The 24,616-nt window shown below is 53.9% G+C and overlaps 4 protein-coding genes across 4 annotated transcripts; 1 reads left to right on the top strand and 3 right to left on the bottom strand.

Moving 5' to 3' along the window:
* Window positions 1-1,765: 1,765 nt before the first annotated feature.
* VOLCADRAFT_93750 (uncharacterized protein) lies at window positions 1,766-7,382 on the bottom strand (the record flags this gene model as incomplete). Its single annotated transcript, XM_002952920.1, has 8 exons — window positions 1,766-2,091; window positions 2,126-2,509; window positions 3,397-3,603; window positions 3,842-4,058; window positions 4,250-4,461; window positions 5,255-5,368; window positions 6,903-6,959; window positions 7,187-7,382. 8 exons carry the CDS (start codon window positions 7,380-7,382, stop codon window positions 1,766-1,768), a joined length of 1,713 nt encoding a protein of 570 aa, XP_002952966.1.
* A 1,053-nt stretch (window positions 7,383-8,435) lies between these two features.
* Window positions 8,436-9,515, bottom strand: VOLCADRAFT_93749 (uncharacterized protein; the record flags this gene model as incomplete). The annotated part of the gene is made up of 4 exons (XM_002952919.1): window positions 8,436-8,617; window positions 8,796-8,808; window positions 9,132-9,215; window positions 9,366-9,515. The coding sequence occupies 4 exons, from the start codon at window positions 9,513-9,515 to the stop codon at window positions 8,436-8,438; spliced, it is 429 nt and encodes a 142-aa protein (XP_002952965.1).
* Window positions 9,516-13,934: 4,419 nt separating this feature from the next.
* VOLCADRAFT_121134 (uncharacterized protein) lies at window positions 13,935-15,136 on the top strand. Its single transcript, XM_002953015.1, has 3 exons — window positions 13,935-14,124; window positions 14,420-14,556; window positions 14,717-15,136. The coding sequence occupies exons 1-3, from the start codon at window positions 13,951-13,953 to the stop codon at window positions 14,730-14,732; spliced, it is 327 nt and encodes a 108-aa protein (XP_002953061.1). The 5' UTR covers window positions 13,935-13,950; the 3' UTR covers window positions 14,733-15,136.
* Window positions 15,137-16,862: 1,726 nt separating this feature from the next.
* Window positions 16,863-24,616, bottom strand: VOLCADRAFT_105776 (uncharacterized protein; the record flags this gene model as incomplete). The annotated part of the gene is made up of 14 exons (XM_002952918.1): window positions 16,863-17,632; window positions 17,839-18,062; window positions 18,641-18,812; window positions 18,986-19,314; window positions 19,478-19,786; window positions 20,249-20,433; window positions 20,550-20,767; window positions 21,244-21,420; window positions 21,561-21,725; window positions 21,980-22,086; window positions 22,447-22,560; window positions 22,959-23,048; window positions 23,486-23,641; window positions 24,170-24,616. The coding sequence occupies 14 exons, from the start codon at window positions 24,614-24,616 to the stop codon at window positions 17,479-17,481; spliced, it is 2,847 nt and encodes a 948-aa protein (XP_002952964.1). The 3' UTR covers window positions 16,863-17,478.

Raw genomic sequence — 24,616 nt, 5'->3', positions numbered from 1 at the left:
ATGGCTCAGAGCGAGGGAGCGTGCATGAGAGGGGAAGTATTTTAGGAGTGGAGGGAACTCGTACTGTTGCGCGATTCGCAGAGAAACCTAGGAAAAAGAAACCTAGGTTTCTCTGCGAACATGGAACACTTAGCCCCCACAGCGACAGCAGCAGCAGCAGAACGGCGTTTCTTCCTGCAGAGCTACCCACAGGCGTATGTACTGAGCTCTCTCCCCTTGTTCCCAAGGATGTGTGCATGCGTGTGTGTGGGGGGGGATCCTATTTTGGCCTAGTTACGTAAAAAGTATTCAAGCGCAAACTGCGTTGCTCATACGTAACCTTTTTCCTTTTTAGGTTCTAATAAAATTTGTTTTGTACCGTATTTTTTTTGAGCGGGGGTATATGAAGGCACACGCGCCTTGTGATGTTCTCCTACGCGGAAGGGTGGAGTATTCCCGGTTAGGACACTCGGGTGTCCTGACACCCAATCCGATTTTATGAACCCAACTTATTCCTCAAGGACGGCTCGCGCCACTGGCCACCAACTTGCGTTCTGCCGTTGGAAGTTACCATTGCCCTTGATACTTAAATCAAGTCGGCTAATGATGAAAGATACAATTCTGCGAAAACCTAAGTAAAACCTATGGCGGTGGCGATGCGATCCTACGATGAGACCAGTGGTTATTGTGGAGTACTGAGTGGCTGCGGCAGCAGATGCGACAAATGGATAACAAAACCCCCAAAAGTCTAAAAACGAAATACGACAGGAAAAAACCCGAAGTCGACGGTTTTCCAAAACAAACTAGATTCATTAGATCGCGCTATGGATTGGCAACAGCGCTCTGGGGTTTCTGCAACTGCCAGCTAGCAGTCTGTATGCCAGAGCAACGGCACACAATCCATCCCGGAAGGTAAAACAACCGCAAGCCATCATTCATACCTCACCTGACTACCTCCTCCTCCCCTACAGGCATACGTACGCAAATCTACTACCGCACGAGTCCTCACCACAGAGTTCCCATCCTTCTCCTCCACCACAAGTATGCTCCCCTTTAGGGACTACACGCATCATATGCGTCACAGGATCCGCTTCTACTTAACGAGGGGCTGCCTAACCAACGGAGCGGAACACGCAACGCTGGAATCGCGGTCCTAATGAAGCGAGCGTCCGCATGGGTTATACAAGCCCGACACTCTATACCACCTTTAAGTTCGCAACAGTACCACTACTGAAGATTGCTGCACAAGAAACCTGGACCGAAATGTTGGAAGGCACAAGTTGTTGAAGTGCTGCCTAGACTACTGGTTCAGACGGCTCTAGCTAGCAGGAAGGTCCAAGCGCCCTCTAGTTGGCAGCAGAATTCATTGCGAGAAGACACAACAACACCGCATACTAGCGGAACATCTCGCCGAAGCTGGGTGGCAGGAATGCCACACCATTCGGGAAGACCTTGCCGGTCAAACTCGGAGTGACCAACCAGGCTGCAAAGGCTGTCTGCTGCTAATACAGTAAACATAAACAATACGTAAGAGCCCGGTCCCAAAAGGAAAAAGAGATGGACCATGCGCGAACCTGGGAGACGAGGGAGAGCAAGTCAAGCAGCAAACCGGCGGGTGGCAGTGCTAAGGCAAGAGGAACCTCAGACCTCTCCACCCATGCCCCCATTCAGGATGAAGGCGTATTATAGTAATAACTATTATTACTATTATGGAAAAGCGGCGGGCAGAGGACCACTCAAACCGGCTGCCCATGACAGGAACCACCACCACCACCACATGTACAGCTTACAGCCCACAGAACCACGTGTGCGTCAGCGCATCCTTGGCGGTCAGGCTGCGCCTCTCCAGCTGTTGCCGCAGGTCCTGTGCCGCACTGCTCAATGGAAACGCCAAGTGGTTCATTAGCTGATCCACCACCATGTCCAGGTCTGAGTATGGCGTGTAGGTGCCATCACATTCCAGGGTGGTGCTGCGCCAGTACCTCAGCGGGTAGGGTGGGTCGCTGCACTTGCAGCCGACCTTGCCCACGTGCTCCAGGTCAATGAGCAGCCATTTGCGTGGCACCGGCAGGAAAATGAGGTTGGCCCAACGCACGTCCCGGTGCACAAAGCCTGCACGTGCGCACACATACACACATATGCACACATATGCACCAGCGACAATAGAGCATCTGGCAACAAATGCATGTGGTGCAGCAGCAAGCGAAAAACCACCATGACATCAGACATATGCCGGTTATAGCAGGGACCTTGCCTTCAGAGTGCAAAGCCTCTAGGCCGGTCAGGGCGCCATGCACCGCGCACTTGAGCTCCTCCTCGGAACCCGGGGCCCCCGTGCAGGGCACACCGATCGGGGCCAGGTGCACGATGTATTCATCATCCTCCAGGCGCGGTGCAACCATGTTGTAAGCCAGCTGGATGATTTTGTCCTCATGCCGCTTCATCTTTTCATACACGTCCTGCAGCAGCTCGAAGCTTGTATACGTTGCATGCAGCACGGAGAACTCCCTGATAGTCTTCCGAATGTAGCCTGCACATACACACCGCAGTCCACATCTTACAGGCAACAAGCCTATACTCAACGCGGATAGCTTGCCGTGCAGAAACAGCTGGCATATCAGCAAAACCGTATCAGGCTCTTGTTAGCAATACAGTGCCACGCTTCAACTGCAAGGCAATCAATGCGAATCTTTGCAGGAGCACTCCAACCGGTTCATCAAGGTACATAGTAAACATGAGGAAGCATGCTCACACCTGCCTGCAGCTCAACACGTGAGACGAAATGGCAAGCTCGCGGTATTAAGTGGAGCACTAACCAGTGAGGTAGGTGATGGAGCGCTTAATGTTGCCGTAGCCTTCGTTGAGGTAGCTGGTGTGGCCAAGAGCAAATGGAAGTTGCGGTATGCTTGCCGCATAGCCAGCCAGCAGCCTGTAGACATTGCACGTGGCTCGCATTGCCCCCAACAAGCCGGCAGGTCGCGAGAGATCGTAGATGGTGCTGATGGGCTCGGTAATAACCCGGTCGTTTCTGCAAAATGCAATGTTGAGTCAACAACCATGCAAAGTGGGAGGTGGTGGTGGGAGCATACCAAACAGCGGTGCCCAGGCTACTACAGACCAGGTCAAAGCGGGCAAATGACAGGGGGACATCGTATAAAAGGGCTTACACTGTTTTGATACAGAAGAACTTGCCATCCAGGTTCAAGCCAACCAGGGTAACATAGGAAAGGGGGAGGGATACAAGATGAATGGGTAAGAAGGGAAAAGCGTTCGAAAAGACGTCGGCAGAGCGTGCCGCATGATTTTAAACAGGGGTCTATACAAGCAAACAGGGGACATGTCAACCAGCTGCACCAGGAGAGCGCTAATCAGGCGAGGTGCGACACGCCAACCAAATATCATGGCTGTATTTACAACCTGCCTGCAGCGAGGAGCCGGCTGCTGCGAAGCCCAGCATGCAGGGGACGGGGTAGCCTGGCAGCAGCTCTGTGGCCCACGCGCGCGGCATCTTCCCCCCCAGCTCGCCAATTGCTTGGAACATTTCCTCCTTGTCCGCCTTCTCCACGCCCTTAAACAGGAGGGCTTTGTTGACCCAGCAAATGAAGCCTGGCCTGCTGTTTAGCACTATGGTACCAAGCACAAAACCGTTGCAGGATGGCAAAGAATAATTTGTAACCAGCGACCAACACAACACAAAGGCGCAACAGAGCTAAGCAGCACACAGGTGGATGTTGGCATGCCTGCCCAGGACCGGAAAAGGAGAGCTGCCCAGGAGGTAAGAGGGGCGTGTAAGGTGGATCGGTGAGCACAAAGGACTACAGGTTCATGATGTGAACATTGCTAGGGGCGCCCAAAGTCACACCTGTCGCTCCACTCGCATTTCTGTCCATCTTAAGAACAGGCCAATCCACGTGCGCCGCAATGAGAGAGAGCATTCTGTCAATCACATACATTGTTAACCCCAACGTGTATATTATGCTGGTGCCGCTCGTGTTTAAGCTCGTGTTTAAGCTCGTGTTTAAGTCGAGGCTCCAAAAGGCGCCCCCGAAGAAGTGGCACAGCATTTCTGCCGTGGCTGCCTGCAAAGTACCCGCCACAGTGTTGTGATGTACAGCTTCATCGCCACTGGGACATGGCGATGCATATTCAACGGCTCCAGCTCTAGCAGCCGGTGTGGACCTCAACCACGGGCCCAGCAGTAATAAATGGATGCCGCCGCCGGACTGACCGCCCGACAACCCTCCATCCCCCATCAGCTCAGTCCACATACCCGTGGGTCATCGCTCTCCGACACCACCAGGTGGCTCAGACCCGAGGGGCACTCGTAAGCCAGCCGCGCAGCAGCCGGCGTCGACATCGGCAGGCGGAGCCCCTCCCCAAGGTCCCCCTCAATGTACTGCCGCAGGTTCTGCCCTGTCAGCAAGACCTCGGCAGGGAATGGAGCCAGGCACTTTTTCAGGTACTCGGCCGTCGTGTCAGCACCTGCAAATGTCAATAAGCGCAATAAATAGCACGGACCAGGAAACGACCATTATGAGCCAACAGCCATGCCGATGGGTATAAACACAATGTATGTGACCGTGGTGTGTCACGCGGATTGGTAGCGTGCCACTGACTGTGGATCACATGAATACCGGGTAGTTAAAAGGACGGCCCTCAACTCAAAACAGGGTGTTGTGTTGGGATTGCGGAGGTTTTTGAGAGCCGAGAGAGATTCAAGCTGGTTAATTCTTGTTCTCATACCCCTCTAGGAGGACATTTGCCTTGGTGGAAAATTAGGGAATTGTTTAGGCATAGAATGGAAGAGATTACGAACAGGAGGGTGGTAGGCGGGAGAGGAAGGGGGGAAGGAGGAAGGGGAAGGTGTGGTGGTGGAGGGAAAGGGGTAAAAGGTGTGGGGGGGAGGGGTATGTGCTGGGGAGGGAGGGAGGGTGTGTGAGGGGGTGGAGAACTGGGAAAATAGGTTCTGGGGAGAGGGTTCCTTTTGTGTGGTATGTATGTATGTATGTATGTATGTATGTATGTATGTATGTATGTATGTATGTATGTATGTATGTATGTATGTATGTATGTATGTATGTATGATCTATCTGGGGTGGGTACATGTGCGGGTGAATGCCATGTAGGGTGTGTGCGTGAATCGTCCACTTGCCAACTGTGCAAGTCCCTTATGCTGCCGCTGCTGCTCCACATGCCGCCCGATCAGCCTGTCCGACCTCAGGTACACCCAACTGACAAGTCGGAGGTGGTGGACTTGCTGGGGGTTGCTGCGCACTTCCGAGAGCCCCCCCCCCGCCTCTCCGCTGTGCTGCTACGGCCCACAGACCGCCACCAGCTGCCGCCACCTCCACCCCCATCAGCACCTGAATCCAAATCCGGATCCGGTCCTCTGGGGGTCCAGGTGTGTGTGTGTGTGTATATGTGTGTGTGGATGTTGGACCAGACCACCCAGAGGCCCGCCATGGTCGTTGATGCACTACACTTACCTTCAGCTATCAAAGCTTAGGGTTTAAAACCCTAAAACCCCTAAGTCTGGTCTAGTCTGTTCTGGTCTGGTGTCACCTGTCTGTAATCAGCAGATGATGGTCCTGGGTTCGATTCCTGGGCAGACCCCCCACATCTGTCGGCGGTGTTAGGTTAACGGGTTGCTACTGAGGTGTGGAGATGAGGTCTAGTTGATGGAATAAGTTTCGCATGCTGAGTTGGTGGCGATTGCTGACCTGCCTCTACGGACGTCGGGTTTGACTAGATGAGGAGGGGTCTAGTTAGCAGGACCCAAAACGCCTTCGGTTGTACGGTGGATCAATTTTCAGTATGATGTGTGGGACAGGGGGGCATACCTTCACCCGTGGCCGCTATCCGGCGAAACCCTGCCTTCCCCGGTGTTTCAGGGCACCCACCCGTGGCCGCTACTTGGCAAAACCCTGCCTTCCCCGGTGTTTCGGGGCACCCTCATCTAGTCACCCTAGTCAACTTCTCAGTGGATCGCTTAGGTTCCGCACCCACCACCGGCATCCAACGGAATCAACGGCGGCTCAACTCCATTCCTGGTCAGCTCGCAAGTCAACTTTATCCCTGGTCACCACCGTCCATCGACTGGGACCACTTTACCCTCCACCATCGGAAGGATTTTCGACCCTGACAGGTCTCGATCCCGGGATCTCCCGGGGGCAATGATCCGTGCCTTACCAGTAGTGCCTAACCTAGATTCCAATATACCTAGTCCATTTGGCACCCAATCAGGCTTTGAAGGCCACCCCCGCAATCGTGCGGAGCTTGTAACTTGTAACCTAAGCAGAAGCACGGTGTAAGGATTACAGAATGCACTCACGAATTGTACAAATCGTTGATACGTTGATACTCGCCACGCTGTCCACACACGGGCTCAAGCAAGAATGCTCTCACAATAGTGTGACAACTCAACACGCCATGGGCTCCCTGGCTTTAGCGGGCGACCTCCACGCTTGTGTGGAACGTGTAAAATGTAACGCGCAACGATTCGACCCCGGGCCCCAAGGCCTCAAGCATATGCGCTGACAGTCTGTGCTGACAGAGTGGTTGCTAACCAGGTCCTGTACGTAGCCCAGTGGTGGAAAATAGGCCTGTGTCTACCAGGTGGAGTTAGTAACTTAACGACCCCCATCTTTCCCCTCTTCGCCGCCTTTACACAAACCTTTATAATAATATGGATGGTTTTTCCTGCTTTCTTTCCGCATTCTATTTTAGCCTTGGCGGCTAGGTAGGTAGTATTCCGTTATCGTCATCGCGGAGACTACTCCTTCGCAAGCCGCGACTGGTTGGTTATTGCTTACGTACTTCTGTGTGTATCCTAGTCTATCTTTGGCATCAGCTTCATTTATTCGTGGTTCGTCTTTCCCCCATCTTCCCCTCGCCTGGCCCCAGCAAGCAAAACGAAAACGTACCACCAGTGTCAGTGCCAGTGCCAGTGTCAGGTCCCAGGTCCGCATCAGCAGCAGCATCTGCACAGAGTGAGGCAGGCGGAAGACACATACCATGCAGGTCAGCAGTTGCAGCAAACCGTGCACGAAAGTGAGGGTGGGGTCCGACAAATGCCCACTCATAGGCGGGTTCCGGTAGTTTACGCGGATGCACTCCACGCCAATCTCGAGGTACCCGGGATCACCGCAGCATAATGGAGGCAAAAAGCTGGCAGGATATGCAGCGGCATATATTGAATACAACGGACCTTGGATGGCAGCCTTTAACGCCGATTGTTGCCGAACAGTGAGGCCTGCTGCTTGTTTCACGTCCAGCAATCGGAAAGCGCTGTCAACCTCAGCATCCACGTCAAAGCCTAACTCGGAAAGGGCAGACACAATTGGCAAAATGGAGCTGGCGTCTTCTCCCTTCACAGAAAGCAGGGCTTGGCGAATGGTCACCATGTCTAGGAGACCCGGATCCCACGTGATATTAAAATATGCTTCAATTGTGTTATCGAGCGGTATGGTTTAGTTTTAATTAGTACGACTTTGTGCGCGTGCAAGACTTTGCTAGGCTATTTAATGCTTCCCTACACCCTCTTTCTTAGCTTAGTATTCTTCTTCTTCCCTGTCTCTCAGCCAGCGATAGATGACGGACTCCACAAACCGGGCAAGGTAGGAACTTATGCTTCCTCCGGTCGCCAACTGGAGCCAGTTCCTATACGTATGGTATCGAGTTATGGTTCAATCCTACCTCGATCCGTATTGGAGCTGTTTTACCATAGTCACAGCGTTTCCGCTTCGCGCTGCTTTAACGACCGATTGAGTGCCGCCCCGTGTTGCCGGTCGTTCACCCGCATCTCATAGTTAGAGGGTTCATCGCTATTAGATACTGACATCCGTCGTTCGGCAGCCGGCCAAGTCTGGACACTTTGCGCGGGACTGCAGTTTCACATTTGATGTCGGGCTCGAGGATGGGCCATACCAGTTTGCAACTATCGTTTGCGGAAGCTGACAACCCGCCGTTTACCTCATGCATTTAACGTCAAGTGCCTTCCATAAGCGGCTCTGTGGACGGCGCTGCGCGTAGGGCCCTCCGCCGAAGCATGGATGCATCCCTATGCAATCAAAAGTAACAATTCGAGCTGTCGCACTGCTGGAATATGCAGTCCAGCACTGACGAACACATCCGATGCATGTCTAAGCTCGGTGCCGAATTATCAAGAGAGCGACTAGGATGCTACTTGTAGATGTCGATATCGCGTGGCAAATATATAAGTGATTTACGGTTTGCAATGCGAAAGACGTAGTGATGCCGGCGGTTGCCTCCTGATCGAGTGATCTTGTGCGCCAGTCCTTGAATATTTGGGAGAACCCCCCTCGCCCCACCATGGAACTGCCGCGACCCGCTCTGCCGCTGTGAGTGAGGTTGCCATCTCCGGTTGCAAATATGAATTGCGAGGTCGCCATCTCCGGAAAGCACGGCATCACCGACAGCTCCAGCCAGCTCTCTGCCTAGCCGTACTTGTGCGCCACGTCATCCACGCGACGGCGATCTCGATCCATCTTCTGGCGAATCTTGCCGCCGTCATGCAAAAAATCAGTCGCGACACCCAGTTGCTGTCGTTTCCGCTGCTCCGTCGTCATCTTTACGGCCGATAACGTGTCGCCTTGCACAGGAATAGCTGCCGCTTCTGCTGCGGCGGCGGCAGCGGCCGGCGGGTTGCCGCCAACCACTGCGACGGTGCCCTTTCGCCGCTGCCTTGCCGCCAGCTGGGCCCTTCCATGCCATAGGCGCTGGCGCCGTTGCTAAGCTCATAACGCCATTGTCGTCGCTGTATTCAGTGCCTCCGGGCTGTCGCCTCGTTCGTTCACCTGCAACGCTCACCTGTAGCGGTCGGACATCGGCCACACATGCAGCCGTACGGCACGTCACGCAGCCCACACATGCCTCCGCCGAAAACATCCACCGTAGCGAAAACGTCCCCACGCGGTTTTTGAACGAAAAGAGCGCGCTTTCAATCCAACCAACTGTCTATCTATGCCATCAAGTAATGTGAGTCACTTAAAGCGCTGCCGTATCTTCTAGCAATCCAGGATCTGTTCAACATGCGCCCCAAGAAAAGGCCAAGAAAAGGCCCTTAGCTCGCCTCGAGAGTGAGGGCCATGATTGCAATCTACACCATACAATTCACACCATACAAACCCTACCTTGAAAGGACAGAGCCCCTTCTGTCGATCTCCGTTGCCGACGCTGCTGCCCACCGCGGCCATCTCAATCCTTCGCCGGTAGGGCTGTACGGCAAGGATGCAGTGGCGGCAGCGACGGCGGCAGCGCTACCGGTTGTTGTTGTTGTAGACTTCGCTGATGGAGCCGACATGGGCAACGGAGGATCCGGATTCCAAGCTGCTGTGGTGCGACAGACCAAGCAGGGTCTCGCACACTCCGCGCTTGAAGGAGACGTCGGCAGCGGCGGTTGCGCCAGGCATCGCCTGCGCTATCGCCAGCGCGCCCTGCAGCTGCAGCTGCAGCAGCTGCTGCTGCTGCTGTATAAAAACGCGCTCAAAGTACGATAAGGCCTGCACATTACACATTGAAAATGAAGTGAAGAGACACGAAATGGACGCGGAGGGGCAGGTGGATGCAACTTATTGGTGTACGTGTACGGACCTGCAGTACATAAATGCTGCGGCCAGCTGGTGCTCACTCCTTGTGCAAGATGCACAATCGCCAGGTCCTAGTACAGCTCCTGGTCCAAAAGTCGCCGTACGGCCCCCTACGGCTTCTGACCAGCCAAGTCTTTCGTGACTTTCCTCCTGAGCTCTCAAGAGCTTATCATAAGGAAATTTGCTCACCCCAGCTTTGAGTCATTCCTCCGAAAGCCCAACCATCCTCCGTTCGTACATGTTCAGACGCCTCCAGCAGGCACCGCTGATGGGTGGTTCTGGTTGTGCCAATGCGACGGTGCTCCCCCCCGCCACAGCGCGCTCTGAAGCACGGAAACGGCTTTCGTACGCCGCGCTGCTATGGCAAAAGCCGAAGAGTTGTCGGACGATGATGAAGGCTTGGCATTAGCGGCACTGCTGCCGCCAGGTGCACCAGCGGCGGTGGCCGTGGCGGTAGGGGTGGCGGCGGCACCGGTTGCAGCCGCAACACTCTTCGAAGAACCGCTTCGGATGTCCCCACTTGCCAAGATCTTCGCAGTGGGTCCTGGCCCGGTTCCGGAGCCATATGCAGCATGAGCTGGCGCAGCAGCAGCAGCAGCAGCAGCAGCAGCAGCAGTAGCAGCAGCAGCAGCAGCTGGCGGTGGTGCTGGTGGGGTCGACACGGGAGGAGTGCTTTGAAGCACCTCTTCAGCAAGCGCCACCGCTACGCCCTGTTTCAAAACGACGGTGCATAAAGCATCGGCAGTAGCAGCAACAGCAACATCGGCAGTACCTGCAAGCAGTGCGCCATCTCCTGCTGTAGTGGCAGTGCGACGGAGTGGCGCTCCAGATACTGTACGGCATTAATTGAGCAATGGCGACAACGGTGGCTCAACTAACAACGGGATGAGAAGATGAGAGACGTTTGAAATGCTAGGATACAGGCACCGGAAACGATCACCAAGGAAGGGGTGTAGCAGGAAAACGAACGAATACATGCAAGCGAACGATTTCAAAATCCAGACAAACAAGCAGCAACAGGATCCCATCAGCCACAAGCCGGCTAGCCGAAAGCCGACTACACGCTCAGAAAGGTTCGGAGTACGGCATAATAAAAATCCTTCACAACCCCCACGCACCACCTACATTACCCAACATCCTACTTCACCCCTCACATCCTCAACTCCCTTTGCTGATCACCATCAGCACCCCACAAAGCACCATCAGCACCCCCCAAGCACCATCAGCACCCCCCCAGCATCCCCCCAGCACCCCCCAGCACGCCCCAGCACCGGCTCGCCTGCACGGCTATCTCCAGGCGGCTGTGGACCCCCTCAAGATCCATCATGCCACTACTGCTACCGCGATTACTACTGCCGCTACTGCTGCTGGCTGACCCGCCAGCGCCAGCAACCCCAGCTAGGCTGAGCAATGTGGGCCAGAGCAATGAACAGCACCAGGTCAGCCGCCGCAAGGTGTTCCAAGTGGAACACGGGCTGCTTGCCAACGCACAACGGGGAGAAGGGCACTGCCGCAGTTTCCGAGCGGCTTTGAGCACTGGGCTGCTGTATTGGACGATGGCACATCGTTATCGTCTTGCCTCGCACAGCAGGGCCAGAGCGGCAGACGATTCGTCGAGAGGTTCGTCGCTGCCAGCCTGAGACAGATGAGGGAAAGACGAACCACGAGCGAGTGAAGCCGATGCCAAGGAAAGACTACCGCTCTGGCAGATAAAAATAAAACATAAATAACCAGATGGGGGGTTAGGAGCGGGACCAGCAGCAAGCAGAAGGGAGGCAAGAAGTTAGGTAGGGTACAGAAGACAAAGGATTACAGAAAAGACAAAGGATCAAGTGCCGACGCCCAAAGCAGCATTGGCTGGAGGTGGGCATGTTTTCATGTGCAGGATGCAAGAAACGCGAGGAGATAGGGATCTGAGAGGAGCGGGAACGTGGGATGTCCTGAAAAGCCAGGCAAGCCTTCATCCGGGTGTTGACGCTACGGAGGCGCGCGAGCGTCCGTGTTTTTCCAAATTCCGTAATTGCTCTCAGATTGATCCTTACATCCTCTGACAGATTGTTATTTGTTATTTATTCCTTGCTTAGGACGTAAATGCCCAGCCCCGGCTCAAGTTCACGATGCTCCCCATGTTTAGCGCTAACTGAAGCCAATGATAGATGCCGCACCTTCAGCACAGTTAGCGACGGAGATTTCGGCAGCACGACAACGCTGGTCATCATGATGGCCAATGAGTCTCGCCCTCGCAGATACCGTTGGAGATGTATCCTAGGCATATCATGGGATCCGCATCCACCGATCGGTACTTTTCCGAAAAAGTCATGATAAAACAAGGGAAGGATAGGATTGCCCCCAATGGTCTTGCAGGTGAAATATTAAAGATGACTCTTGGGTGAAGTGGCGCCGTGAGGGGCCCTCGGCAGAACTAGAAGCCGCGTTGTTAACCCCAAGTCTGTCGGTGTCATCCTAGCCAGAGGTAACATCGTTGCCGTCAACCTTTGAGTTGCAAACTACTGTGTTTGTTGCGTGGTTGGTCTCGGAGCGGACGTCCGAGCCTGACATATATAGTTTGACAGTATACCCAAGTTAGGCACTACTGGTAAGGCCCGAACCATTGCCCCCGGGAGACCCCGGGATCAAGACCTGTCAAGCATCGAAAATCCTTCCGATGGTGGGAGGTACAGTGCCCCTGGTCGATGGACGGTGGTGACCAGGGGTAAATTAAACTCGCGAGCCGATCAGAAATGGAGTTGGGCCGCTGTCGATCCGGCGGATTCCGTTGGATGCTGGTATTGGGTGCGGAACCTGAGCTATCCACTGAGAAGTTGACTAGGGTGACTGGACGAGGGTGCCCCCGAACACCGGGGAAGGCAGGGTTTCGCCACGCAGGGTAGCGGCCACGGGTGAAGATATGCCCCCTGTCCCACACATAGTTTGAGCAGCGCGCTGACATGTACGGCATGAGAAGGGCTTCCTCAGCACAGCGCGATAACGCCAATGGTCTGACGTTAAGCGGTCTCTCAAGGAGCATGGAACTGACATTCGTCGGTTCCACCAGAGTGATTCTCTCCGTGACAAAAGGATTAGCTGGAGGTAGAGGTAACCGAGCACACTGAAATTGCAGTACACACGACAAAAGCTGCAGGGCACTTAGTCCGGCCGCATACAGCTTAGCTGTTCGCGCCGCCGAGAGATCATACAAATGATTCAGAAACAAATACTTAATCAACCTTGGTATATACAACGTCGCGTGGCAGTGGCGGGTGTAGCCCGGAAGGCGTTGTCGTGTGACGTCAAGTGCTCAAGTCCTCAACGCAAGGTCGCGTGAAAGGAACCTTCCCGAAAATCATTATCTTCAAGCTCAATATATTTATGCCTTCTTTCGCATCGAGCCACGATTTGAAAGTAGGGCCATCCTGAGCAGTTGGCATTCGGCCTGCCCTGGCTACCCGGTCACCGGTCAGCGGGGGCTCATGGAAGCAGGCAGAACCAGCCATAAGTCAGGTGGCAGCAAGCGTTGATGAGCGACCATCAGGTTCGCTCATCACATAGCCAGGAAACCCCTTTCGTTGCACTTGTGCAAATTTCCACTGGAGATTCGCACGCTGGGTACCAGTGCATCGCCTGTGAAAGGTATTTCGCTGCCTAAAGAGACTGCCATGGTTATTTTGAGGACGTTACAGGTCAAAATTGTTTGGACCAGCATGTGCCGGTATAACTTGGCTACAACGCCAACCTTCTAAGGTATAGTGCTCCAGAAGCTTTCCCAATCTGTGCGGGGACCCTACCTAACCCTGAACTCGGGCTTCACCTTGTAAGCAACCATTAATGCTTCTTGCATTGTGGATTCAACCGTGGTACCTCAAAATGCCAACTGGACGACCTTGCGAAAAGCAGAACGAAGGACATAAACCTACAAGCTAGTTTTATGACCAAAGTCGTATGAGATGTGAAAATTTGGCATGAGTAATCAAATTGCCAAGCATTAACGGATGGTAGAAAAAATTCCTTGTTATGCAGTCCCGGTTTTCGACACTAATACGGCATCTTCGGAGGAATCCGACTGCCATTCATCGTCAGCAGGTCTAACCGATATGGGTCCAAGGATCAACCTTTAGTTTTATCGGGAAATGGCCAACGTTCCGGAAAACAAGGCACCTGGCCATGAGCGTAGATAAGCAGACAAATTAAAAACAATTTAAACATATAACCCTACACATCATCTCCAGTTATAAAGCGACCATCTCCCAAGATGAATCCTTGAGACCTCTTATCCCAGCCCCGAAGCCACATAAGCCCCAGGGGACCCTTATCCCTATCGAGTCTCCATTAAACTGAGCTTTGTTCATGTGTAAATTAGGCAAAAATGATGCTCGCTAAGCGCACCCTTCTGAGCAGGCCTCAGGTCCGCCCTGCGGCCACGCGCCCTCGCCGCGCTGTCGTCGTCCGCGCGAGTGGACAACCAGCTGTGGACCTCGGCAAGAAGGTTGAGGATGCCGTTAAGGACGCTGAGGAGGCTTGCGCCAAGGGCACCTCGCAGGTCAGCTGAACGAGTGCTGAGGGCCGGGAGCACCTCGCTTACGTGCGGTGCATCGCAAGTTGGTCTGTCGCCTTCGCACCTTCTACATACCGTGATCACACTACGCTTTTTTAAATATGCGTGTCACCTGAAACAAGATCTCTGGTTATGTGTTGTATGTTGCTATTGTTCCTTATCTAAGCGTTGCGCTCGCTGGCCTCAGCACTAGAGATGTCCACGATACAAATAGATAAACACTGTTCATTTTAGCTTTGTTCATACCTGTTTTCCTTTAATATCTTTGTTCAATGCTTAGGACTGCGCTGTTGCCTGGGACACTGTGGAGGAGCTGAGCGCTGCAGCGTCGCACAAGAAGGACGCTGCCAAGGCTGACGCTCTCAGCGACCCGCTGGAGAAGTACTGCCAGGACGCTCCGGATGCTGATGAGTGCCGGTGGGTCGTCTGGGGTTTTCGTGACTCTGCTGCTGGTTGATCGTCGTCACCAACGTCGACAAATTCTCCATACCTGCTGTTCAGTCCTATTTTGTCTGAGATTCTTGTGATGAAAATGACTAACGCTAGGAAACCCCGCCCTGCTTGTTTGCTACTACAGTGTCTACGAGGACTAAGCTCCTGATGAGCGCGGTGTGGTGGTCGGCAGATCGGCGCTTGTTGTGCAGCACGTTTACTGCGTCACGACGAGCGTTGGACATTCTCGGCTTGGGCGCTTCACGTCCCATGTGATGCAGTCGGGTGCCGTGCTTAGAGGGTTTCTGATTGCCTCATGGTGCTTACGCCCCGCCTTGGACCTTAGGTGCTGTATTGCGTGCGGATCTCTTGCGGCAGTGTGAGATTCTGCTTTACGGATAGCACCTGTAGCCCATGGCGTCGAGCAGTGGTCGAGTGACAAAATTTTGAGGTTGCAGAGATTTCCTCTGCTTTTTTGTGCGGATGGTGCCGTTCGCTTGGACAAGTGTGTGCTTCAGGTTGTGTAATGCATACCTAGCTAATGTAACATACGTTCACAGACATCTTTCTTATCCTGTTACGTGCCTTACGCGGGATTCTGCTAGGGGGGGCACTGTTTTACAGTGAACCCCGATAGGGTCGCGTGCAGGGAGGAACGTCTCCCACACATGGCTATGCAGCACCGCTAAGGCAGAAAAACATTGTTTCTGTACCTATGATAAGAGTACAAATCTAAAAATTCATAGCAGCAGGCAACACAACTTCAAATACCACATCAAGGATGCTCAACAAGTTCCGTAATGAGTTTCGAAATTCATGATGAAGGCGTACATGTTCTCCCTTTACGTGTCATAAATATGAAAAGTGCGATAGTTGTTCCATAGTATGCATGCTCGAAAATGCTGGATAATAATTACTCATACCCACTGCGGCAGGGGAAGTTGCCCAGATATATCCCACACACACTTACACAAGTTCTGCAGACCGCACTCGACCTCCGCCTGCACTCTTTAGGACGTATAATCTTGAGGTATTTAACTTCGTGTGCGGATGTGCGCGGTTGACGGAAGTCGGTGTCGTTTCGTTATTTAAATTACACTCGACGCTTAGATCTCTTCCGCTTACAGTCATGTACATAATTGACTTGACTCAACGCAGTCAAGTCCAGTTTTCCAGGACGGATTGATTGACGTTTTCCTCGTCGTAATTGGTGTTGGTCTGCTGCTACTGCTTCCGAGATCTTTCGCCCGAGCTTCAAGATAAGCCTTTCCCACTCTCCACTCCCGCATCACTACCGATAATACATGATATTACAATATTTGGAATACCTCGACAGAATTCCTTTTCATAGTCGCGAGGACAGACATACGTGAGAAAGGACATACGTGAGGACATACGTGAGGAAGGACAGGCGTGAGGAAGAACACATGTGAGAACAGACAGACATGAGGAAGGACATATGTGAGGACAGACAGACGTGAGGAACGATGGACGTGAGGAAGGAAGGACGTATCACAGGCAACCAGGCGCTGCTCCGGATGTTCGCATGGAAAATTCTTGGCAGAACATGCGACCATCTCGCTAGCGATAAAGCTTAAAAGTCTCAATCCTAGCCAACCTTCCATTATCAGGTTTCACCCATCACGAGCATGCAGAGAATCCAGGCCACACCCAAACACCTTTTGGAACCCGCCGATCCGCAAGGTTAGACAGCCCGGCAAACACGGGCGGGCCAGGACAAGAAAGAAAAGCGTGGTATTTTGCTTCATCCCAAGGAAAGTCGACTTCTTTTTTGTGGACCAGACTACAGTAAACTTTACGAATGTCGAAAGGCATTGCGGGCTTGCGACGGCCTTAAGACCGGGCATAAAAACGGCAGAGACGCGCCGCAAAGAGGGAGCCCTACCATCCTCTTAGCGTCGGGAGGCCTCTGACCATGCCGCCAAGCCCACGACGATGTTGACAAGCAAAATTGAGCACAAACAAAATGTTCCCCCGAACGAAAAAAACTTGGGTATTACTGCTTGCAAGGAAATTGAAAAGATCAAAAGTGAAGCAAATACGAAAGCTGTAATATCATGTCTTCGCAATTAAGGAGTCGGGAACAATCACTTAATGAAAGCACCCTCTCCAAAACCAAACACCACTCCCGCATCTGCCTTTTCATTTTCTTCAAGGCCGCTACTCTTTTCCTCTTCACGCCCCTCACACGCCCTACGCCACGTAACACTATTGATCACTAATGAATGCTACTATGCATGCTTCGTCCAGTAGCTCACCTCCAAAGGAGCCATAAATCCCGCAGATCCCCGCAGAATCACCGATGAACCGGCCGACACGTCACGGTTGCAAGCCACAGCAACCAGGTGGTCACACACTGCACTTGGGGTCCCCCGCGACTAAAAATCGCGTCCATGTCACTACTTAAGCGCTCACATACACCATTTCTCACACTCATCAGACACCGTCACGCCGCTGGTCATTCACCGCTTCTCACGTCTTACCATCGCCGCCTCGCCGCTCCGCTTCACTCCTTTCTTCCTCCAACCACTTTACTCCTCAGCTAGAACAGCATCACGCCAGTTCAAGTAGGCCGCCTCACTCTCCTGCAGGATCAGCAAAGCCCATCCAGCCACCACCGAGATAACCAGCAGCTGCCAGATGCAACATGGCCGGTGGTATGAGATAACCAACACTTTTTTCACTATCCACAGCTTCAATCTACATCACAGACCCACATCTCAACCTCTCCCCTTCATTACCACAACAATTTGCGTGGTGTGTGGACCCACGTTGGGGTCTCCATCTCTTTCGGCAAAACTTCTTAATACTATTATTCTCTACAAGGGCGAGCGCCGCCCCGGTCCAAACCAGCTCTCAGGGAATCCGTCCCGCGGAAATCAAATCTCATTGACTGCTGTCGCTTTTGCGTTGCACGACGAGCTTGTACGCATTGATAAGTTGGTACTTGCGCGCATGCTCTCGGATAATGAGCGGCATGGTGCCCTCTTCCAGGACGTCAAAGTCTGGCGCTAGCTGCGACTTGAGCGCCTCGGCGGACCTGGACAGCAATGCGGGAGGTTCCTTCAAAAACATTTCTCAGGCTCTGCAACTCGGAACAATTTCTCAAACAATTTCTTGAACTTCAGATAAGAACGACAAGCAGAACGGGGCCTTTAATAAAAAAAAACACCAACGCAAATCCGCCCGCGCATGGCTCTTCCACATATGGCCATCCCCCCCCATCAGGCCTCGCGCACCCCGTACCTGTTCGGCAGACCGTCCTTGTAACCTCCACCGAGCCAGTTTCTGCGGTCTGTGTACTGCTCCAGCCAGGAGAAGGGACTAGTAATCAGCGCCACACCTCCGGGCCTCAGAGAAGTCTTGATCTGCGCCAGGCAGGCCGTCGGCTCCGGAACCCGGCACAGCAAGTTAGCCGCCAATACCGCATCGAACTGACCCAGAGAGGACGGCAGGTCGCATGCGTCACCCTATGAAGGGAGCGGAAAGAGCGGGGGGCAAGAACGACGAGGAGGAATGAAGGGCGGCTAGGAGTATCCAGGAGCGGGTTAAGGGCTCATAAGGACGACGAGATCACCGCATACATGTATTGTCCACTAAATTCATGCAGTTTTAGCACAGGACCCAAACGGGGCTTGGGAGCGAAAAGGGGACGGAAGATGGGCGGGAGAAATGGTTCAAACCGGTGAGGGGTGCAGCAGCAGCTTTGTCATAGGAGCCACATCTGCGTATGCGTGGTGCTACTTGACTATGCTGCTGCTATATTTTCAAAATAGCAGAACGAAGGCATGCGAGCACGCATGAGCAAAAGTGGAAGACATCAGGACATGTGTCGAATATATAAACCATCGAATTCCAAGTATGATACACACACAGCTAATTGTCATCTGCTGGGTCGCTGCTACACACAATCTCGGGTAGCCAGCTAGTCTTATAGGTTCATTACGTCCAGACAAGCACGCCACAGATATATACTCGAGTGCAACCACACGCGCCAAACGGGATCCCCTCGGGCCCCCTCCCCGCACGCCCACACCCTCACACACACCTGCAGGAAGCGGCAGCGTCTTGCATTAATTGGCTGTTCCTCGGCCTGGCCCGGCTGCTGCTCGGAAGCTGCCGGCAGGATTGCTGTGAGCCGCTCCGTAATCTCGCCCTCCACAGCGCACTCGTAGTCCATGCGGCCATTGTCGCGAATCTTGGCGGCAACCTCGATGAACCTGGCGAGTAGCGCGGTGAAAAGAGCAAGGGGAGATGAACCAACAGATCATGGGAACACACACACACATACATACACACACATACGAGAGTGGTACAGCACATCGCCGCTAAGAGTTCTTTACAAACGGAAAATGACAAAACGCCCGCCAATGTCCCACAATGGGGCACTTACGTCTTGGAGATGTCCACTCCAACGACCTCGCCGAACCTCCTAGACAGCTCAAACGACGACCGGCCCACTGCGCAGCCCAAATCCAAGGCCCTTGGTCCGGCAAGCCCGCGGCCGCTGCCTGACGCCTCCTCTGCTGCCGCCGGCTCCTGCTGCTTCAACACTCCGGACCGATCTGCCCAGGTGGTGAGGCAATCAGCCAGCTTGCGAGGGAAGTCCAGGGCGTCGGCAATGATGCCGGTCTCCTTGACGAGGTCGGGGTAGACGCGGTCCAGGGGGCCGTACTGAAAAGAGAGGTACTGGGCCAGGATGGCGTCGCTCTCATAAGCCACCTGAAGGGGGGGGGTTAGGAAGCCGCCGACTCAGGTTAACGACTCAGGCAACAGCACGGAAATGTGGCGGCAACAGCGAGTGTGATCAAGGAGGTGCGTTTGCGCGAGACTGTGTGTATGTGTGTATGTATGTGTGCTATCCCGATGAATGCCCCTCTCTCACCTGCGCCGCTTCCAACTTGGCCTTCGTGGAGGCCGCCTCCTCGGTGCGGGTGGGGGTGAAGGCGGCGCGCCGGCGGACAGAACAACAAGGCCCATCACCCACATGCGGCGGCGCCGAATCCATGCACGACGTCTCGTAAAACGGTGTCACGGGGTTGTGGGTGCCGTACCGCTCACTGTCGTACAACGACATGTCAACGTCAGGCTTGACCAAACGGAAGGTGGCGTGCTGGAAGAAGTGGGGTCGGAACTGGTAGCGAGCAAACTTGGAAGCCAGCTGACCCGTCGAGATGAACGAGCCGCCAAAAATCTGCGTGTACGGCAAGAAGGGGTACGTACGGAAGCGTTTAAGGGCCCGTGTTGGGGGTGCGATGCGACACGCCATGCATCGCCGCAATCATACGCGGCCCATTAAGAACATCACCCCGAGAAGGGGGCATCCGTCTCCGTCTCGTCCACTTGCGTGGCTCCTTTTTCAAAAGGCAAACACGACACACGCACACACAGAAACACACACACACAAAGACACACACACACACATACAATCTGTTTCTCTTTTCCACGTATCCTCCCCAATTCCAGTCCTAGTTCCTTGTTCCAAATCCTACCACCCCACCACGCCGAATAACATTAAAACCCAACCCCAGGCAAAGTGCCCTGACAAGTCCCCCTCGCACCCCCCCCAAGATCCCCCAGCCCACAGGAACCACTACTCCTCCTTCCGTCCCTGGACCCAAGCGAAACCTAGACCAGGTCACACAACACCTCTTACCAGCTGATGCTTCCCCGCAAAGCACGGCGCAGAAAAGTCCTCGTAGAAGGGGTGCACCTTGAATCCAGGGAAGGCCGCGTAGTGGTCCTCGCCCCACTCCCATGCGTTGCCCAATGTGTCGTAAAAGCCCTTCTCGCCTGATGAAAGGGGTTTCAAGGGGAACATGAAGGGCATTGAAGGGAGAGCTGTGTCGGCGGTTGGTGGCGACTTGGGCGACAAAATGCTTCAGTGGGTTCAAAGGATGCGTACGACAGGCCACGTGTCAGTTCGCTCTTCCGTACTACAGCTGAGGACTACTCACTGGGCGGCAGCTCCGTCACCGGGTTCTGGCTGCCGTACGCCAGCTGGAAGTTGAAGCCAGCCGCGGATGACGTCAGCGCGTCCAAGCCCGACACCACCATGGTGGCGTCCGGGGAGACGTGCTCATCCGCGGCGGGGCGACGGCGGCCGGCGGCTGCGGCCTCCTGCTGCTCCGGAGAGTTGGTTGCGGCGGTTGGAACCAGCAGATGCGCATCCATCCTGTAGCATGTAGGGGGATGAAGGGAGCGTTGCGCTCAGGGAGCATTGAGTTGCATCAGGAATGGTCGAAAGCATCCACTGAAAAAATGGGCCATTGAGAATATCGCAATTTCTTACCCGATATGTTTAACCCTGTAGTTACTACTCCTCTCGAGATAATAGCCAAAGTGTCGAAATCTGTGTTGTTCATCACGCTATCGTAACAAGACAGCAACCCCTCGCTATCTAACTCCCCTCCAACCCCGTGGCTTCCCCTTCCTCCTCTCTCCACTCCGCGTCCCTTGCCCCCTCACTTCCTGCCATTTGCCCGGGCCAACCTCACCCCCACAGCCCCCCGGGCCAGTATCCTACTTCTTCTCACAGGTCCTATCTTGGAGCACATCTCTCTCTAACGGTTTTTTCTTCGCGCTATCGTCTATTATATGCTTCGTCGTCGTACCCCCCCCCGACCCCCTCAGGCCCCCCCCCAGCCGCACCTGTCCCGGATGTTCCTGATCAAGTTGTGCTCCGCCTCGGTGATGAGGCGGTAACGCACCGGAGAGCCGTCCTGCTCCGTGCGCCAGGCGGCAAACGCCCGCGCCTCGTGGTAATTAACGTCCACCGGCCAATCCCACCGCATATCCACCGCGTCGAACAGAACACGCAGCTTGTACCTAAAGAAGGGGAAAACACGGCGTACACGTGGCCATCGAGGGAACATCGCAAACCCCAAAAAATGCAAAACGGGTTGCGTCTACGACACTGTACAGTGTCGTAGACGCAACAAACAAGGTTTTTTTATCTTTGTGCATACCTGTGCAGGCCTTGCGGTCCATCGGGCATCCAAAACGTGGGCCACTTGACGTTGCGGAAGGTCTTCCAGCCCCAGCCCTCCGCGGACCAGTACTTGGGGTTCATGTAGCCGCTCGCCTTGACGAAGCGAAGGAACTCGCCGTTGGTCACCTTGAACTTGGAGGCTCTGTAGTGGAGAGCGCACACACGTGTTTGTGTGTTACGTGTGTCTTTGTTTGTGTGTATGTGTTACGCGTATGTGTTACGTGCGTGTGTGTGTATGCATGTATGTATCTTACGGTTGCGCGAGAGTGCGTGTCGAATATTGGAGGAGTAAGATGAAGGCGAACCCAAAGGGGTAGTAAAGCGGGGGCCCCCTGTCCGTCCGCCTCGAGGTTTCCTCCTCCTCTGACAAAACGGCCCGTACAGCCGTACACTCACCTGAAGCCCGCCACGTGGATCTCCTTGCTGCCGTACTCGTTGTCCCAACCGAAAGACGGGTAGTCAATGTCCTTACCCAGGACCACCTTCCCGCCACCCACAGGAACCTAAAAAGAAAAAAGGGACCACCACGGGACGCGCACGTTACTGAATTCCCTTCATTTACTGATCTTGAAATAAATAACTTATAAAAAAAACATTCCCACAATTATTAAAAAAACAAATCTCAACATTCCTATTCGCTAATTCATGAAGCGTCTAAACTTGGCAAAAGAAAAACCGCGGACGCAGTCTCAAGACCACCACTTCCGGATGACGCTGGGTAAAGGGAAATGGAATATTACCATGACGCTAAAATTTAGAGCCTTCTCAAGGCCCTTCAAGTAGCTACACTTTTTCTTAAAACCCTCTCTTTACAAGCCGCAGCCCTTCAGACAAGGCCCATCTAACTAAGCCAAGTTTCCTACCATGGCATTGACCGGGTAGTCCACACCCTCCGTAGGCACCGGCACCGTGGGGCTGCGGCAGCTGGGGTGGTAGTCGGGCCAGAACTCGGGCTTGCGGACGCGGGTCAGCGGCAGCTGCAAGGGCACAGCAGCAGCGGCGGGGACCGTAAGGAAACAGCATGAGGCTGTTCAGAAGGTTGTTCCGGGAACCCACAGACGAAACGCAAAAAACTCACTCTCTCTCCATCTCTCAAGTACCTGCCATAAGGACACAGCTAGGAGCTCTGTAACTGGCCGGCCTGTGACGAGATTGCGGTTCCGTGAGCAGCGTCCCAACCCCCATCCCTTTCTCACCTACCTCCTACTTAGCTACCTACCTACTCAACTACCTACCTAGGCTGGTGGTTGCTAACGGTCTCTAGGTTTGAATTGGTTTGCGATTTGGGAGGAAAGGTGTACAGATATGCTGCTACCCAACCACCACAACACCAAGAGCTGCTATCAGGTATTCGCGTCGCACCGCTTCTTCTCACCTCCCGGATGAGGACGGAGGAGGTCTCCAAGTGGATGCGCTCGTGCTCGAAGCCCATGAAAACGGCCCAGGCGGGGTCGTCCCAACCGACCTGCAACCGCCAACGACATCACCACCAATAATTAGTCACACATCCAACGGCAAGTTCTGAACCTTTTTTGTGCCTTAGAAAGCCGATGTATGAAGAATTGTATGCCTCATTCCCGCCATTGCATCTTTAAGTAAATAATCTGTTCATGTCAAGGATTCAGGGCACGTGACGATGCAACCGACAACCGACCCGAGAAGTAGTGGTACAATCTTAGTTGTAACTCTCGACCTCACACCACGGTAATCAACGCTTTCAAAGATGTAAACTTAAGGATGTGAACTTAAGAGAATGTCAGCATCATCGTGTCAAAACCCTAAAAATGATTAAAGTCAACACCCCCAGCTCTGAGACACCGGCGGCAGCAGCAGCAGCAGCAGCAGCAGCCAGAGCAGCAGCCACAGTAGCAGACACATGTCACCACCTAGCCAACCACCCACCTCGCCCTTGTCAAGCGCCGGATGGTTCAGAATGATATCGCGGATGACTGCGTACGACTGCTTGCGGTACTCGTGCACCTCCCGTACAGGCGGCCAGTCGTCACGGCCACGGGACAGGTCGTCCCAGCTCATCTCATCGACACCCGTCTCGAAAAGCTGCGTTAGCCCACAACACACGAAAAGCCACGAGGGGTTGCGGCGACGGTTATAGCGACGCAACGCAGCAAAGGACAGAGAAAGGAGCGAGAGGCAAACACGGCAACACAGTCCTAAACAAGTGATGTTCAAACCTGTGCGCACAGGAACCGATTTACAGCTTGCTAAATCTTTTCAAATACCACAATTGAATCAAACAATCCTTTAAGGTCAAGGGTATATACTGATGAGGGTCAGCGCTGAAATAAAGCAACAACGAAAACAACCCGACCGAGTGGTAAGAACCCGCAACGGCGGCCCTGCGTTATCATAAAACAGCCAGCACCCAACACCGTTTTTAAAAAATCCAAGTTCTTATCTCCTCTAAAGGTTTGCTGCTCAAGGAGCGCCCAAAGAACCTCAGTGACCATGCCCGCTCGTACAGTATGTACTTACGCACATACGTATGACCATGCCCGATCGTGTAGTATGGTCGGAGAGGTGCCACAGCTATTAGTAGTCGTCACCGGTGCTACGGCCGCCACCTACCTGCTCAAAGTACTGGTTGATCCCCTTCTCCAGCAGGCCCGCCACCCGAAATTTGTTGATGTACAGCACCGCTGGGTGGCCGTAGTAGAACATCATGGGGTGACGCAACTGGTGGTACGGCTGCCGGATAAAGGCATCCGCGGTTTGCAAGCTTGCAAACAAGACCTCCGTTAGTGTCCAGATGTTATCAAAGTAGTCAAGCACGCTCTGCCGCGTGAAGGAGCGCAAGTTGGGGAGCGGTAGAGAGCGGAGGACGCCAGCCTTGGCATCGAAACCCGGGCAATCCATGGGCGCCTTGCCGGTCCACCACCAGCTGCCGCGGGGACCCACAAGCTCATCGTCCGCAGAAGGGCCGGTGATAGCAGTGGCGGCACGCGCGAGGTCGGGCCGGATGTTGAGCGACGGGTTCCGGCATGCGCCCAAGTCAACGCGTTGGGTGGTCGACAT

Source organism: Volvox carteri (genome assembly GCF_000143455.1).
Source record: "Volvox carteri f. nagariensis unplaced genomic scaffold VOLCAscaffold_33, whole genome shotgun sequence".
In the NCBI taxonomy this organism is placed as follows: domain Eukaryota; kingdom Viridiplantae; phylum Chlorophyta; class Chlorophyceae; order Chlamydomonadales; family Volvocaceae; genus Volvox; species Volvox carteri.
Note: the sequence above shows the minus strand (reverse complement) of the source record. Positions and strands in the feature narration are given on the sequence as shown.